We start from the raw sequence: 12,577 nt of genomic DNA, 5'->3' as shown, positions 1-12,577 counted from the left end.
TCAAAAAATGACTATTTTTTTCAATGGCAAGACATTTTACCGATCAAATAAAAACGGTGTTTGGTATTTTTTGGTCCAGCATTTCCATACAAATAACACTCCAAAAGCGAGCTTGTTTGGGATTTCATGCCATAAGATACTGTTTTCATTTTGTTTGTGTACGATTTGGCCACTTTGGCCTAGATGCAGCGCAGTGACAGCTGAAAACAAAAATTCATGAACGTTAATATGGGGTGGCGCATTTTAATACTTTTTATACTTTTTATTTATTTAATGCATGCCTGTCCCTATTACAACTACTGTCTTAGTCAGGCTCAAAGACATTTAGCCTTACTAAAACTCTCTTCTCTAATTCTAGACGATTTAAATTTTTTGGATGGTCTATTTACTTTTCTCAGAAACGACGTAGAAGTTTAGTAGAAATTTTGTAGATATGCTTACAATACTAATTTAATCCCGCATGCGTCAACATGCGTTTTGTCAATGTCAGTGTCATGTCATTCATGTCATATTCATTTCCATTTTCACATTATTCTGTTCTGTGATTTGTGATGGCAGAGATGCATTCTCACGTCACTATTTTCGATTTTCAAGTTTCATTATAGTTTTGTTAATTGTGAGAAATTAATATATTTATACATATCGGTTGAATACAGGTCTCAATTTTGTGTAATTAATTTTATATTAAATTTTCAGTACCATTCCGAATTCATTTCATAAATTGATTTGCGACTGAAAAATCTTGAGAACGAACAGTTGATTGATAATGTGATAATAAGATTGGATCAAGAAACAGTGTGAGGAAGTTTGTCCTAAAGACTCTTCCGGTTTTCGAAAAACATCTTGTATTGTTCAGGACCATGGAAATGGAGACGGTCGGAGACGTCGGGCTAGGGCTCCACGAGCCACCTAAATACGGCCTAAAATTAATGTTAGACCATGAATTCCCCTTGCAAAGTAAACAGATCATCATACCAAGAGCAAGTCAAGTTTTCGACATGATGCCACTAACAGCCAGGTAAATGATTGAGCAATATTTAATTTAATGTAAAAAAGGATACTAAAGTTCAATTTATGCTGTAATTCTGTGACATGTGATGGGGCTTACCCAATCAATCGAATCAAAAATTCCACTTGGAAATATCCAATAGGATTGTCCAACATGAAAATTAAGCTGCATGCTTGTCAATAATTCTTGCAACTGCAAACTTAGTGATATCACTATCATTTTTCACAGGTATCTAAAATACTACATTAGCAAAAGGTTGAATAAAAAACGTCCTATTATGGATTACATTCACATGATTTCTGCCCAAAGGATGTATGGTAAGACCTCATTATTATGTATTTCTATAAAAAGTTTTAATTAAGTCTGGATTACTTGGATGATAGAACTTTACTGTTAACCTGCATAGTATAGATTTTCCCTATTTAACTTTTCTCTTTTTATGTTATCACACATTTCATTTATATATTTTTTCCTATTAGAAATGTATTTTGTAACTGTTTATCAGATTAGAACATGTTTTTAAAATAGCAGTTTCTTACTGTTGCAAACACTAAAAGTAGATTCTGATTAACATTCTCATTGCACAGATTTCTTAACAGAATTACAATAATACATTGTAGCACATGTGGTTCATGCCAAAACTAATAATAGTGAGTGGCTACTTAGTAACACACATATTTATCTTTGATTATCTTGTTAACGTAAACAGCTTATTTAACACCTGCCTCTCTTGGTCAATTTATTTCTGTATAACAATTGATCAACTGATTAATTAATTTTTATCTATACATATGTGTTTTATCAGGTTTTTATAAAAATTGATTTATTTTATTTTTTCGAAGTCTTCTTTTTATACAAAATAGAAGATGTGTTTCTATAATATATGTAACATATAATATTTATGTATTTCCCTAGGCTGTCCTATTGGAGGTATCGGTGGTGGGACTATTGGAAGAGGTTTCAAGGGCGAGTTTTGTCGTTTCCAGCTTCATCCTGGCATATATGAGTATATAACTGTGCCAGAATGTCAGTTCATTGTCAACATAAGGAATGCCAATGGTCAAACTATTTTCCAGTCAGTGTTGTCAACATATAAGTAAGTTACTCATACTTCAGTTTTATGCTAATGTAATTTGCATGTTTGCATGGATATTTTAGCACGAAAAAATACCTTAAATCTTTTGGATGCTAATGTCTGTTTAATTGTCGTAATTAGGTTGGTATGTGAGCAGTAACCTTCAGTAGGCAACAGCTTATTTAATCACTGAAATATTTTCAAGTTCATGATCCATAAATCTTATCATCACATTAAAATTTGATAAAGTAAATAGGACATAATCAGATTACGATTATTTCACGTAGGTACAGGAAGTAGTAGATTATATTTTTTAAACACTTATTTGTCTATCGATTATCCTTCCTAGTATAATAAACTCGAAAATTTTTATATATGTATGTTTGTTGCTGTGTCAGGCAAAATACTACTGAATGGATTTTAATGAAACTTAGCTTTATTATATTATAAAAACCATAATAGGCATCTTTTTCGGGAAGTAGTTTCCTAAGAAAGCATGTGAAACTATTACACATTACAAACACTAACAATAATTTAATCCATTCTTAAAAGTTACTCTATACTTTGTGTTACTTTAACTCTAAAGCTCTAAAAATACTTACAGCAAACCAAAGAAGGCGCCATCCTCTTGGGAGTGGAACCTGAACGGTGCGGATTGCGAGTACACCGCATTATACCCGCGAGCCTGGACAACTTACGATCTCTCCAAATATGGTGTCAAGTTGGTGTGCCGACAGATCTCACCTGTTATACCTCATAATTACAAGGTACACCTTATTGATAAGCTATGTCAGGATTAAATAAAATACAAGCTGTGCGTTTTTCCCTATCTAAGTATTGTCCTTTTATGTATGTACAATCTGTATGTTCTACCTCTACAGTATGTTATCTGTATTTTCCAAACATCAAACAATAAGACGAGTTTTGCATACAAATGTAAATAAGGCTGTCTCTGCTGACAATCTATATCTTTGAATAAGGAAAATAAATTAACGATTAAGGGTTTCCCCACATTTATCGCTTCGGCTCGGAAGCTGGCCAACGGTGACAGGAGCAGTTTGTGCAGCTGATCGGCGATAAGTCGAGTAGTTTGGTGATATGCATTCGGCTTAAGCCGATTCCGCGTCAATAAATGTGGGGAGCAGTGGCGTAGCGTGGGTATCTGCCGCCCGGGGCAGTTGTCGATTTTGCCGCCCCTTCCAGCGTATTTTTTTTAACAAGTGTTACTGGCCGTTTGTCATTTTTAACCGACTTCAAAAAAGGGGTAGTTTTTTTCCCGCTGTGGGTTAGCAGCGATGAGGGAGTGTCAGACTCTTACTGACTAAAAACCGTCGTGTTCCGTCGAAGGCCTTTTATGTTCCAGAGACGCGGTAACTTTTTCAAACAACCCGCAGCCCTGGCAGAAGGGGGAGGTTCTCAAGTAGACTTTTCTTTTATATCTTTGTTACTTGATTTCTTGAAGGTTTTAAAATTCTTTTAGGTACGCAGGCTAGTGAAGTAGGTGCCTATAAGTATATATGAAATTGAAATAATTAAAAAAGCGGGGCTACTTTAAACTGTTTAACAAATTAATTTAAATTACGGGACTAACCGGGTTTACCTAAATTAGCACTCTGCTAAACGCATGTCGGCAGTTGTGTAGGTAAGCAAATGCAAATAAAGAAAAACTTGCCTATGTAGTTTCCAAATGCGCGAGCGAAGCGAGCGCGAAATTTTTATCGGACTTAAACCAAATATTACGTAAAATTTAGCCCAAACGTACTTTACTTTTTGTTTGTTGATAGATTTAAAAATAAGGGCATAGCGTTTTTTAATACGCGAGCGAAGCGAGCGCGAAATTTTTATCGGACTTAAAAAAACATTACGTAAAATTTTGCCCAAACGTACTTAACGTTTTGTTTGTTGACAAATGCAATAACAAGAGCCATAATATAGTTTCCGAATACGCGAGCGACGCGAGCGCGAAATTTTTATCGGACTTTAACCAAATATTACGTAAAATTTAGCCCAAACATACTTAACATACTTAACTTTTTTTAGTTTTTGACAAATGCAAAATCAAGCGCATACAGTTTCTGAATACGCGAGCGAAGCGAGCGCGAAAATTTAATTATTTTTTATTTAAGACTAGTTGCGAACAATTTTTTTTAAACTGGGTAAATTTTGCCGCCCCCTAAAAGCTGCCGCCCGGGGAATTTGCCCCCCCCTGCCCCCCCCCACGCTACGCCACTGGTGGGGAGACCCTTATAAGGAATCGCCAATTTGTTTTCTTTGTTCAATAAATGTGATTCTGAACAAAATAAAATTACTACATTTCACGACTTAAATTCATACAAACCATGGAGAACGAAATAATAAGTCGATGTTAGAATGGAAAATCTCCAAAGAAAGTAGCGTAGCCAAAATGTGGGTGTTTGGGGGACGAGAAACATTCCTGTCTACGCCCTCATGCGCCTTCTTCGGAACATGCCCATTGTTTTATCAAATCAATCAATCAAGACCAATCATTGACAAATGTCTCGAGGAACCCGAATACGCCATTAGTTCACTATTAACTGATTGTTGAAGTCACGCCTACAGTACATATTTGACCTAGAAAAAGTCTCTTGACCTACATGTGATGTGGCATCTTAATTAAATATGACAATTTTATTTATTTTACAGGATAGCAGCCTTCCATGTGCAGTATTCGTATTCACGGCTATTAATGTTAGCACTGAAAAGCGCGATGTTAGTATTAGTTTCACATGGACTGAAGTACTCGGTGGCGCCCACAAGAAGAAGTCCATTGGTTGGTATAAAATTTACCTTTATTTAGAATATTTGAGTTACCAGTAGTCGTTTGGAAGACTTCATTATAACTTAACTTGGTTTAGATTACATATAAATGAGCTCTTATAGTGAAGAGCTCGTAAAATCGCGATAATAAAACACGTGGTTTTTATCTCGAGTACCCAATATCGATAAAATATGATTTAATGTTGATCAAAGTTACCTAACCTTACGTAGTGCATTTGTACTGGTACTAATAGCATGTTTTCTTTCAGCCAAACTGGATTTGGAAAGGTATTCGGAAGAAAACACTTGTGGCGTTACATTGGAACAGAAAATAGCCGATACTCCTTGCACCTTTACCATAGCTAAAAAGAAGGATGAAAATGAGACCATTCACGAAGGGTATTGTCTATGGAATGCCGCGAAAACTTCTGGCTATGTGTGGGATTGTCTAAAGAAGCATGGTACTTTGACCCCGGATCCTAGTTTAACGCCGCCGCCGCCTAAACTGCCAGATAAGGATAAAACTAAAGAAGAGAAGGAGAAAGAGAAAAAGGAAAAGGAGAAGGAAAAACAGAAGAAGATTTATAAATGTGCGTAATTATCATTACCGTATTATAAAAAGTCCCGGCCATATCTGTCTGTCTGTTCGCGATAAAATCAAATAATGCTAAATGGATATACGGTTTTCTCCAATAGATATCGCCTGCAGTTAATAATTTAGTCAGTGTTTTTTATGAAAAAAATATTTGATTAATTATGAACTTTTTGTTTCACAGGTGATTCAGTAGCACTTTCAAGCGTTATATCTTTAGAACCGGGAGGAACGGGATCAACTGAGTTTTGTCTTGTCTGGGACATGCCCGTTATAAAATATAAGAAAGATAAGAAAATACATAAGAGGTACCCTAATTATTTCAAAATGTTTATACATATAAAAAAGTATTTCTAAATATGAATATTTTATGCTTATTTATATCTTTATTATTATTTTTTTTACAGATTTTATACGAAGTACTTCGGTAGTGATGGTATTGCCGGTGCCAGCATAGCTGCGTACGCGCTTAGAAATTATAAAAATTGGGAGAAACTACTCGCAGAGTGGCAGGATCCAATATTGAATAATAGGTCAGTCAGGATTACCTAAATACTAATAGAAGTAGTATTCTAACTATACCTATGTAGCATGATTACTTGCCATTACTGTTAATGGCTGGTTTACACGAATTTATTAGCTAAGCGCACTTCAATCAACGACTTAGTGAATAGGATCGATTTCTAATTGCTTGGACTTGTCACAGTAACACTTAGCACTAATCTCGCAGTTTACACAGTGAGGCTAAGCCCCTGTAAGGGTCAATTCCCACTGAAAGAGCAGCGGCCGGCAGCGGCCGTAAATGCAAGTGATTGAGCGCGAGCGCAGCGGGCCGCGCGGCGCCGCGCTGGGCCGCGCCGCGCCGCGCTCTTACATTGTCCGTGCTCTTACGGTCGCTGCCGGCCGCTGCTCTTTCAGTGGGAATTGACCCTTAATCAGTTATTATTGCCACAGCTTAATCTTATGGAGCTATAAAATCGATTTTGCCAGCATGTGATTTATATTGTCCATTGAGAAGAAATGTGTTTTAAGAGTGTGATGTGCCTAATTATTTTCTATGGCAACTACAGTTTATTATAGCAATAAGTATCAAAACTAATATTTTATTCCTATGTTTATTTTACAGTAATATTCCAGACTGGTTAAAAAGTGCCTTAATGAACGAGCTTTATTTCGTGGCCGACGGAGGCACGATATGGTTTGACGTCCATGATGAATTTCCTGAAACCGATCCTAGGTAATTACTAATTACTCATCGATTCGTTTTAACTAATTTTATTACTCCGTTAATTTGCTTTCGACTGACTTTATTACTGTGTTAAATGAAGTGTTGAAGATTAAGGTCATGGCACACTTGAACTGGGACTTGTTGCTGGGGAGTTTGTTCCGCCAGTCCTTCCCAGCACAAACACATAGGAAGTGGCGAAGGGCGGGCGTTTTGGGGGCTGTCTTTTGTAAATTTGACCTTCTAAAAGTTCAGATTTTCAGCTTACTTTGAATAAATGACTTTTTACCTGAACGGCACATCGCCGCTACAACCCAGCAATTAACTTGTCATTTGGATTTGACCCTTAAATCGTATGCCATATAAAACATTTTATAACGTCAATATAAAAAGCCAACGTCAGAGTGACAGCGAGCTTGCAGCTACCTAACAGCTGCGTCTTGCCGTGCCGTGTCGTTTATGTGTGTAATGACCTTTATACGTAATATTTTGTTTCAGACATGACTTCGGTTTGTTCGGCTATTTAGAAGGGCACGAATATAGAATGTATAATACTTATGATGTACACTTTTACGCTTCTTTCGCGCTAGCTCAACTGTGGCCTAATTTACAAGTAAGTTCATATTATCACTTTGAAATACTATAAGATTAGAATATGTAGATAAGATAGCAAGTCATACAATAAAACGGCTTCTTATATAGTTTTATCGTGTTTTAAAATAATAATCTTTTCTTTATTTTATTGATAATGTTGCTTCCAGGTCGTCTTACAATATATGTTCCGGGATACGATCGAATTAGAAACTGAAAAGTGTAGACAATCTCTTTATAATGGGAAATCGGTTAAGTTCAAAATTAAAGATTCGATTCCACACGATCTCGGTGATCCAGGTAAGACCATCATTCAAGTTATTCTAAAAACGTGACCTTTTTAATTGCTTGATATACTAATATCTCACTTGCAGTATTTTTAACTAGAACTCTCATTCAGGTGTGAAACTATGAAGAATTTTAATACTGTTATCTCAATTCGAAGGTTTATCTTTACAATCATAAATTTATTGATTAATATTTGCTTGTGTCTAATTGGTTAGTAACCTCATTGATGAGACTTATATTTGTCCAGGGCAAAGTTTTATCCCCGTATTTAGTTTTTCTTATCTGTTCCGTTTTTTTCAAAAACTATCCTTTGAAAGCTTGTTACTTTTTTTCAGGAGTAATGTAGATACATGATTGTGATGGTTGTGAATTGATAGAAATTTTAGGTCCGATTACTAACACACATTATTTTTGCAGACGATGTACCGTTCTCCCATATAAACGCTTACAACATCCACGACGTGAGCGATTGGAAGGACTTGAACCTCAAGTTCATATTGCAAGTGATCCGAGACTACCGGCTGTTGCGAGGGCACAATGCGCCGTTCGGCAACGAAAGGTACCGCTCCATGGCGTATATAGACGACATAAAGGAGGGGACGGAGGACGACTTGTACTCGCGGTCGACGGGGCAGTCGGAGGAGTGCGACGCGAGCGTGGTGGAGTCGTCGAACGGCACGGAGGAGTCCACGCCGGTGCGGCAGGTGCCGCGGGCGGTGGGGGTGGGGGAAATACTGGACCTGTTGTACAGGAGCGCGGAAGTGGAGGGCTCGGCGGAGAGCTCGCCCGACGCGCTGCAGCGCGAGCCCGCCGCCGCCGTCACTGACGCGCGCCGCTACCTCGCCGACATGTTCCCCGCCTGCCGCGCGCTGCTGCGGCATGCGCGGCGCTGGGACCACGACGCCGACGGACTCATCGAGAACGGAGGCTTCCCTGATCAGACGTACGACGCTTGGGTCATGTCTGGGCCTAGGTAAGTTATGCTACAATTATTTTAAACTAGCTGACCCGGCGAACTTCGTACCGCCTTTTCCTTATTTGCTCACCGTTTAGACCTACCCTGCACTACGACAAACATTTTAAAACCAAAATCAGCTCAATCGGCCCAGCCGTTCTCGAGTTTTAATCAGACTAACGAACAACAATTCATTTTTATTTATATAGATTTTAAATATCATTTTTCTAAAAAGTGCATTGAACTTACAAAATCATTGGACCAACGACATGGGACAGTGCATCTAGTTAATCTTTTTCACTTTTATATTAATCTAGCTAGATTTCTGATTCAGACGTATTCGATGACATCACAACAGGTTCCTTTTCAATAACTTAATATATCACCTATTTCACTGCAATTCAGCACTGCACATCACATAAAAATCTGATTTTATTACTCTATACAAACTGTAGTTTTGTTCACAACAAGCTTCACTATACACTACACGTTACAACCACATATACATACCTTCTTTTAATACATCCTTCAATTCGCAGTGCATACTGCGGTGGTCTATGGGTGGCATCAGTAAGTGCAGTGTGCACAATGGCCCGGCTACTCGGCTATACGGAAGAAGAGCGCGAGTTCTCCAAGTTGTTAGAACAAGCGAAACAGTCGTTTGAGGAGAAACTGTGGAACGGCTCCTATTATAAGTTCGATGTACGTCCGTCCAACAGCAAGGTGGTGATGGCTGATCAGCTGGCGGGACACTGGTGAGTTGGGACTTTTTATTAATAAAAATAAAATACATTTTGTAAAAGGTATACATCCTCTTAATTAAATATTTTTTTATATAAAAAATAGATCACAATGTATGAACAGGACCTACATAAACGTTTCTGTGTGCCGCGTAGATTAGTTTCATAGTTATGTTACATTGTTCTCGCAAAAATAATGTCTGCAATCATTAATACGGCATCATAAGATACTCTTTTTGTTTTACCTTTTTCGTTTCAAAATTCACATAGATCTATAATCTCTAATTGTGCGAAGTAATTCAACATTGATGCTATCTTCCCCAATGCAATCAATACCAGGGGTATGTTGACTCCTTGCCTTCACCGTGTACATTCTTCCAGGTTCCTCCGTGCCTCCGGGTGGACAGAAGAAGTATTCCCCGAAGCGAACGTCCGCAAGGCTCTGACCACAGTATATGAGAACAATGTGAAACAGTTCAAGGGAGGGAAGATGGGTGCTGTCAATGGTTGGGTGACTGGCCCGCGAGGTCACATTGATACTAGCGCTTTGCAGAGTGAAGAAGTGTGGACCGGTGTTACTTACGGACTTGCCGCGCTTATGATATACGAAGGTGAGGAAATCTGACGTTTTTGAGGCGTGATATAAATAAAAAGCGACATTATAATGCGCGAATTAATCTGTTGCGCGATATTGGCCTTTACTTTTCCAACTATGTTGGGTTCGGTTTAAAGCCTCAATGGATGCAGCTGAGTGCCAGTATTTTACAGAGAGCGACTACCCATCTGGCCTCCAGACCCGTCGGTTGGACTGTGGATGATATTGAACACTAAAATACAACATTTGTGCAATTATGTCGCATGGAGCTACTGTTTATATGTCCTCATCGGCCACAGTCGGTTAAAGCTTATCCCTCGGAAATATTGAAATAGCCTATCGATTTCTATATCGATAGATCGGATATAGCGGTGCAAGTGCAGCGACGTCGACGTCGAGTACATTGCACGTCGAGCTGCACTGACTTATCTGTCGTAATAATGTTGCTGTCAATTAATGATCCAAGGATTAAATTTCAATTTGGTGCAATCTTATCTATGAATGAACAGCTGAAAAAGATTTTATTGATATAATCTAATCAAATACTACAAATAAATTTTCACTGGCATGCATCGCTTAAAGATAAGATTCCTAATTGCTTGTAAATTTTGTTTGATAAATGTTTTTTTTTTTAATCCAGGCATGCATGAAGAGGCTTTCACAACTGCGGGAGGTATGTACAAGACGCTGACACAAATGGGCCTCTCTTTCGAAACCCCGGAAGCGTTGTACGAGAACGGTAACCACCGTTCAGTGGGCTATATGCGTCCTCTAGCCGTGTGGAGTATGTACCAGGCCTTGCTGGCCCGGCCACCGCCCCCGCAACCCGTTGCCAACGGACAAGCTCACCATACCAAAGAAAAAGCGCACTTATAGTTACTCCAAAAGAGACTACAATTCGTACGTAAGATTTTTACATTTTGGTACATGAAAATATTGACAATTCGTAAGCAACAATAGATCGGCTAGAAGTTACCGCCTAAGATGTTAAATTGTGTACTTACCTAAATTCTATGTGCTCTATTTTTGTTCGAACAATGAAATTGTCGAATTGTTGAAGCTTCGCAATTATTGTACAGCCTTAGAGGCACGGAGGCACGGTACGTTTATTACGTTTAAATTCATAATAAGACGAAAAAGTGAAATAAACCAGTGAAGTAAGGTTTGTCATTTTTTTGCGAGTTTAGGCAATACTGGTATTTTTAAGCTTTTATACTTACATTGTGTAATAACAAACTGTAGGTAGATCTGCTGTATTTCGTTTGTCTTTGTGATATTTTGCTTATTTTTAATTAACAATTATTAATTTTGGATACGCTTTCGTTGGCATGCTTCAAAAGGACGATACGTAAAAACTGCTTGTGTGTCTACGATTGTGTATCTATGTGATTCTTTTAGTTCGCATTTATTTTTCTTACGTATCGTTATACCAATGAAACTGAAAGAGTATTAAGTTGTTGTTTGTATGTTATTAATTAATTAGCAAAATTTTGTGCATTTTATTGTGTTTATATTAATTTAACATTAGACAAATATTGTCATATAACTATATTATTTATTCTTGGTTCTTTTAATTTATGTTAATATCTGTTTTTTTTTTTTGTATTTGTCGTTTGGTGGCTTAATTACTGTCCGCGAGAGGTAGGTGCCAAATTAAAATACTAACCACATTTGAATGTGTTTGCTTGTAAAGTAACATCCTCTCCTCATAAAGAACAAATTAAATTCTAATAAACGACTGCAAAGTATAACTCAATATGAGTGAGGGTGAATAAAAAACAAACTACAGCATTTTGAGTTTATTTTCACAATACATAGTAGGTATACATTGGTACAATAAATGCATCTTGGACGATTTAATACAAAGTATTAATAAAAGTAAAAAATATTCCTTCAAGCAGATCTTTTAGGCCAAGATTCTCGTATGCTAATGTTTTTTTTTTATATAATAAAGTAAATGCTTAAATAATAACTTTATTTTGGCTAGATTACCTAAACATGGATATATTTTGTACTATTTAAAATATTACGTATCTGCTTTAAAATCGACGACGACAATAAATAGAGATTTTACGTTTATATGGTAAAAAATATATATACAATATTTACATGCATCTTTTCAGTCTTCATTATTTTAATGGAAATATCGTACTATTCGAATGTTGGTACAAAACTTACTTTTCGTTTGGTGACACTTATTATTTTGATTCGACTACTTTACACATACATTAAACCTATCAAATAATATAAGATAATATTATTATAACATTGATCTCTTAATAGAGACTACAAGCTTCTATTATTTGGCAGTATCACGGTAAATATACACGTTGACTCAAGAGCGTATTACATCATTATTTCGTTGTTATACGGAGTGTCCTTCACTATGCAAAAATACACGAATGTGATATTGGAATAAAACTAAAGGTGATTCTAGTTGTAATATTATGTGTGCGTGGCAGAAATGTTCATGTACATATGTGCGCCATCTCGGTCGTCGCAGCGACTAGTCGGGTGCGACCGGTCGCGCGAACCGAAGTTCAGTCGCAAGTGAGTGCCATTACGAGTGTCGGCGTCACAGTCCAGCGTTTCTCGAGACGCTGACGTTTCACGCTCGACTATGGTTGCCATGTGTTGGTTTCTGAAAATAGGATTTTGAGTGAGTAGATTCTTATAGACATTTTATTGTGCTTATTGCTTTTCGTGTTAGTTAATAATATTTTTTTGCA

General features: G+C 37.2%; 2 protein-coding genes across 4 annotated transcripts in view; one reads left to right on the top strand and one right to left on the bottom strand.

The window, feature by feature from the left end:
* Window positions 1-478: 478 nt before the first annotated feature.
* Window positions 479-11,639, top strand: LOC124629604 (non-lysosomal glucosylceramidase). 2 transcript variants are annotated; one of them, XM_047163085.1, is made up of 16 exons: window positions 479-616; window positions 697-1,018; window positions 1,238-1,326; window positions 1,925-2,105; window positions 2,689-2,851; window positions 4,749-4,875; window positions 5,132-5,452; window positions 5,639-5,762; window positions 5,862-5,987; window positions 6,581-6,691; window positions 7,178-7,292; window positions 7,441-7,570; window positions 7,976-8,531; window positions 9,053-9,268; window positions 9,635-9,864; window positions 10,489-11,639. In XM_047163085.1, exons 2-16 carry the CDS (start codon window positions 861-863, stop codon window positions 10,722-10,724), a joined length of 2,883 nt encoding a protein of 960 aa, XP_047019041.1. In that variant the 5' UTR covers window positions 479-616; window positions 697-860; the 3' UTR covers window positions 10,725-11,639. The 2 variants fall into 2 exon arrangements, with proteins under 2 accessions (XP_047019041.1, XP_047019042.1); XM_047163086.1 differs by lacking the exons at window positions 479-616; window positions 697-1,018 and having other exon boundaries at window positions 1,308-1,326; window positions 1,996-2,105.
* Window positions 11,633-12,577, bottom strand: part of LOC124629602 (phosphoinositide 3-kinase adapter protein 1) — a 23,265-nt gene continuing 22,320 nt past the window's right edge. For both annotated transcript variants that reach the window (XM_047163084.1, XM_047163083.1), the window contains exon 15: window positions 11,633-12,489. In XM_047163084.1, the coding sequence (XP_047019040.1) occupies window positions 12,294-12,489 (196 nt within the window). In that variant the 3' untranslated portion in view covers window positions 11,633-12,293. The remainder of the gene's footprint in view (window positions 12,490-12,577) is intronic.

This window comes from Helicoverpa zea, chromosome 4, assembly GCF_022581195.2.
Source record: "Helicoverpa zea isolate HzStark_Cry1AcR chromosome 4, ilHelZeax1.1, whole genome shotgun sequence".
Taxonomy (NCBI): domain Eukaryota; kingdom Metazoa; phylum Arthropoda; class Insecta; order Lepidoptera; family Noctuidae; genus Helicoverpa; species Helicoverpa zea.
Note: the sequence above shows the minus strand (reverse complement) of the source record. Positions and strands in the feature narration are given on the sequence as shown.

What these genes read in the sequence shown, in the direction of transcription:
- LOC124629604 (XM_047163085.1), top strand. Translation starts at nt 861, where the DNA reads ATGGAAATGGAGACGGTCGGAGACGTCGGGCTAGGGCTCCACGAGCCA. An exon ending in TTATACCTCATAATTACAAG is followed by an intron (nt 2,852 to 4,748) that starts GTACACCTTATT and finishes TTTATTTTACAG; the next exon opens with GATAGCAGCCTTCCATGTGC. An exon ending in CGCGCTTATGATATACGAAG is followed by an intron (nt 9,865 to 10,488) that starts GTGAGGAAATCT and finishes TTTTTAATCCAG; the next exon opens with GCATGCATGAAGAGGCTTTC.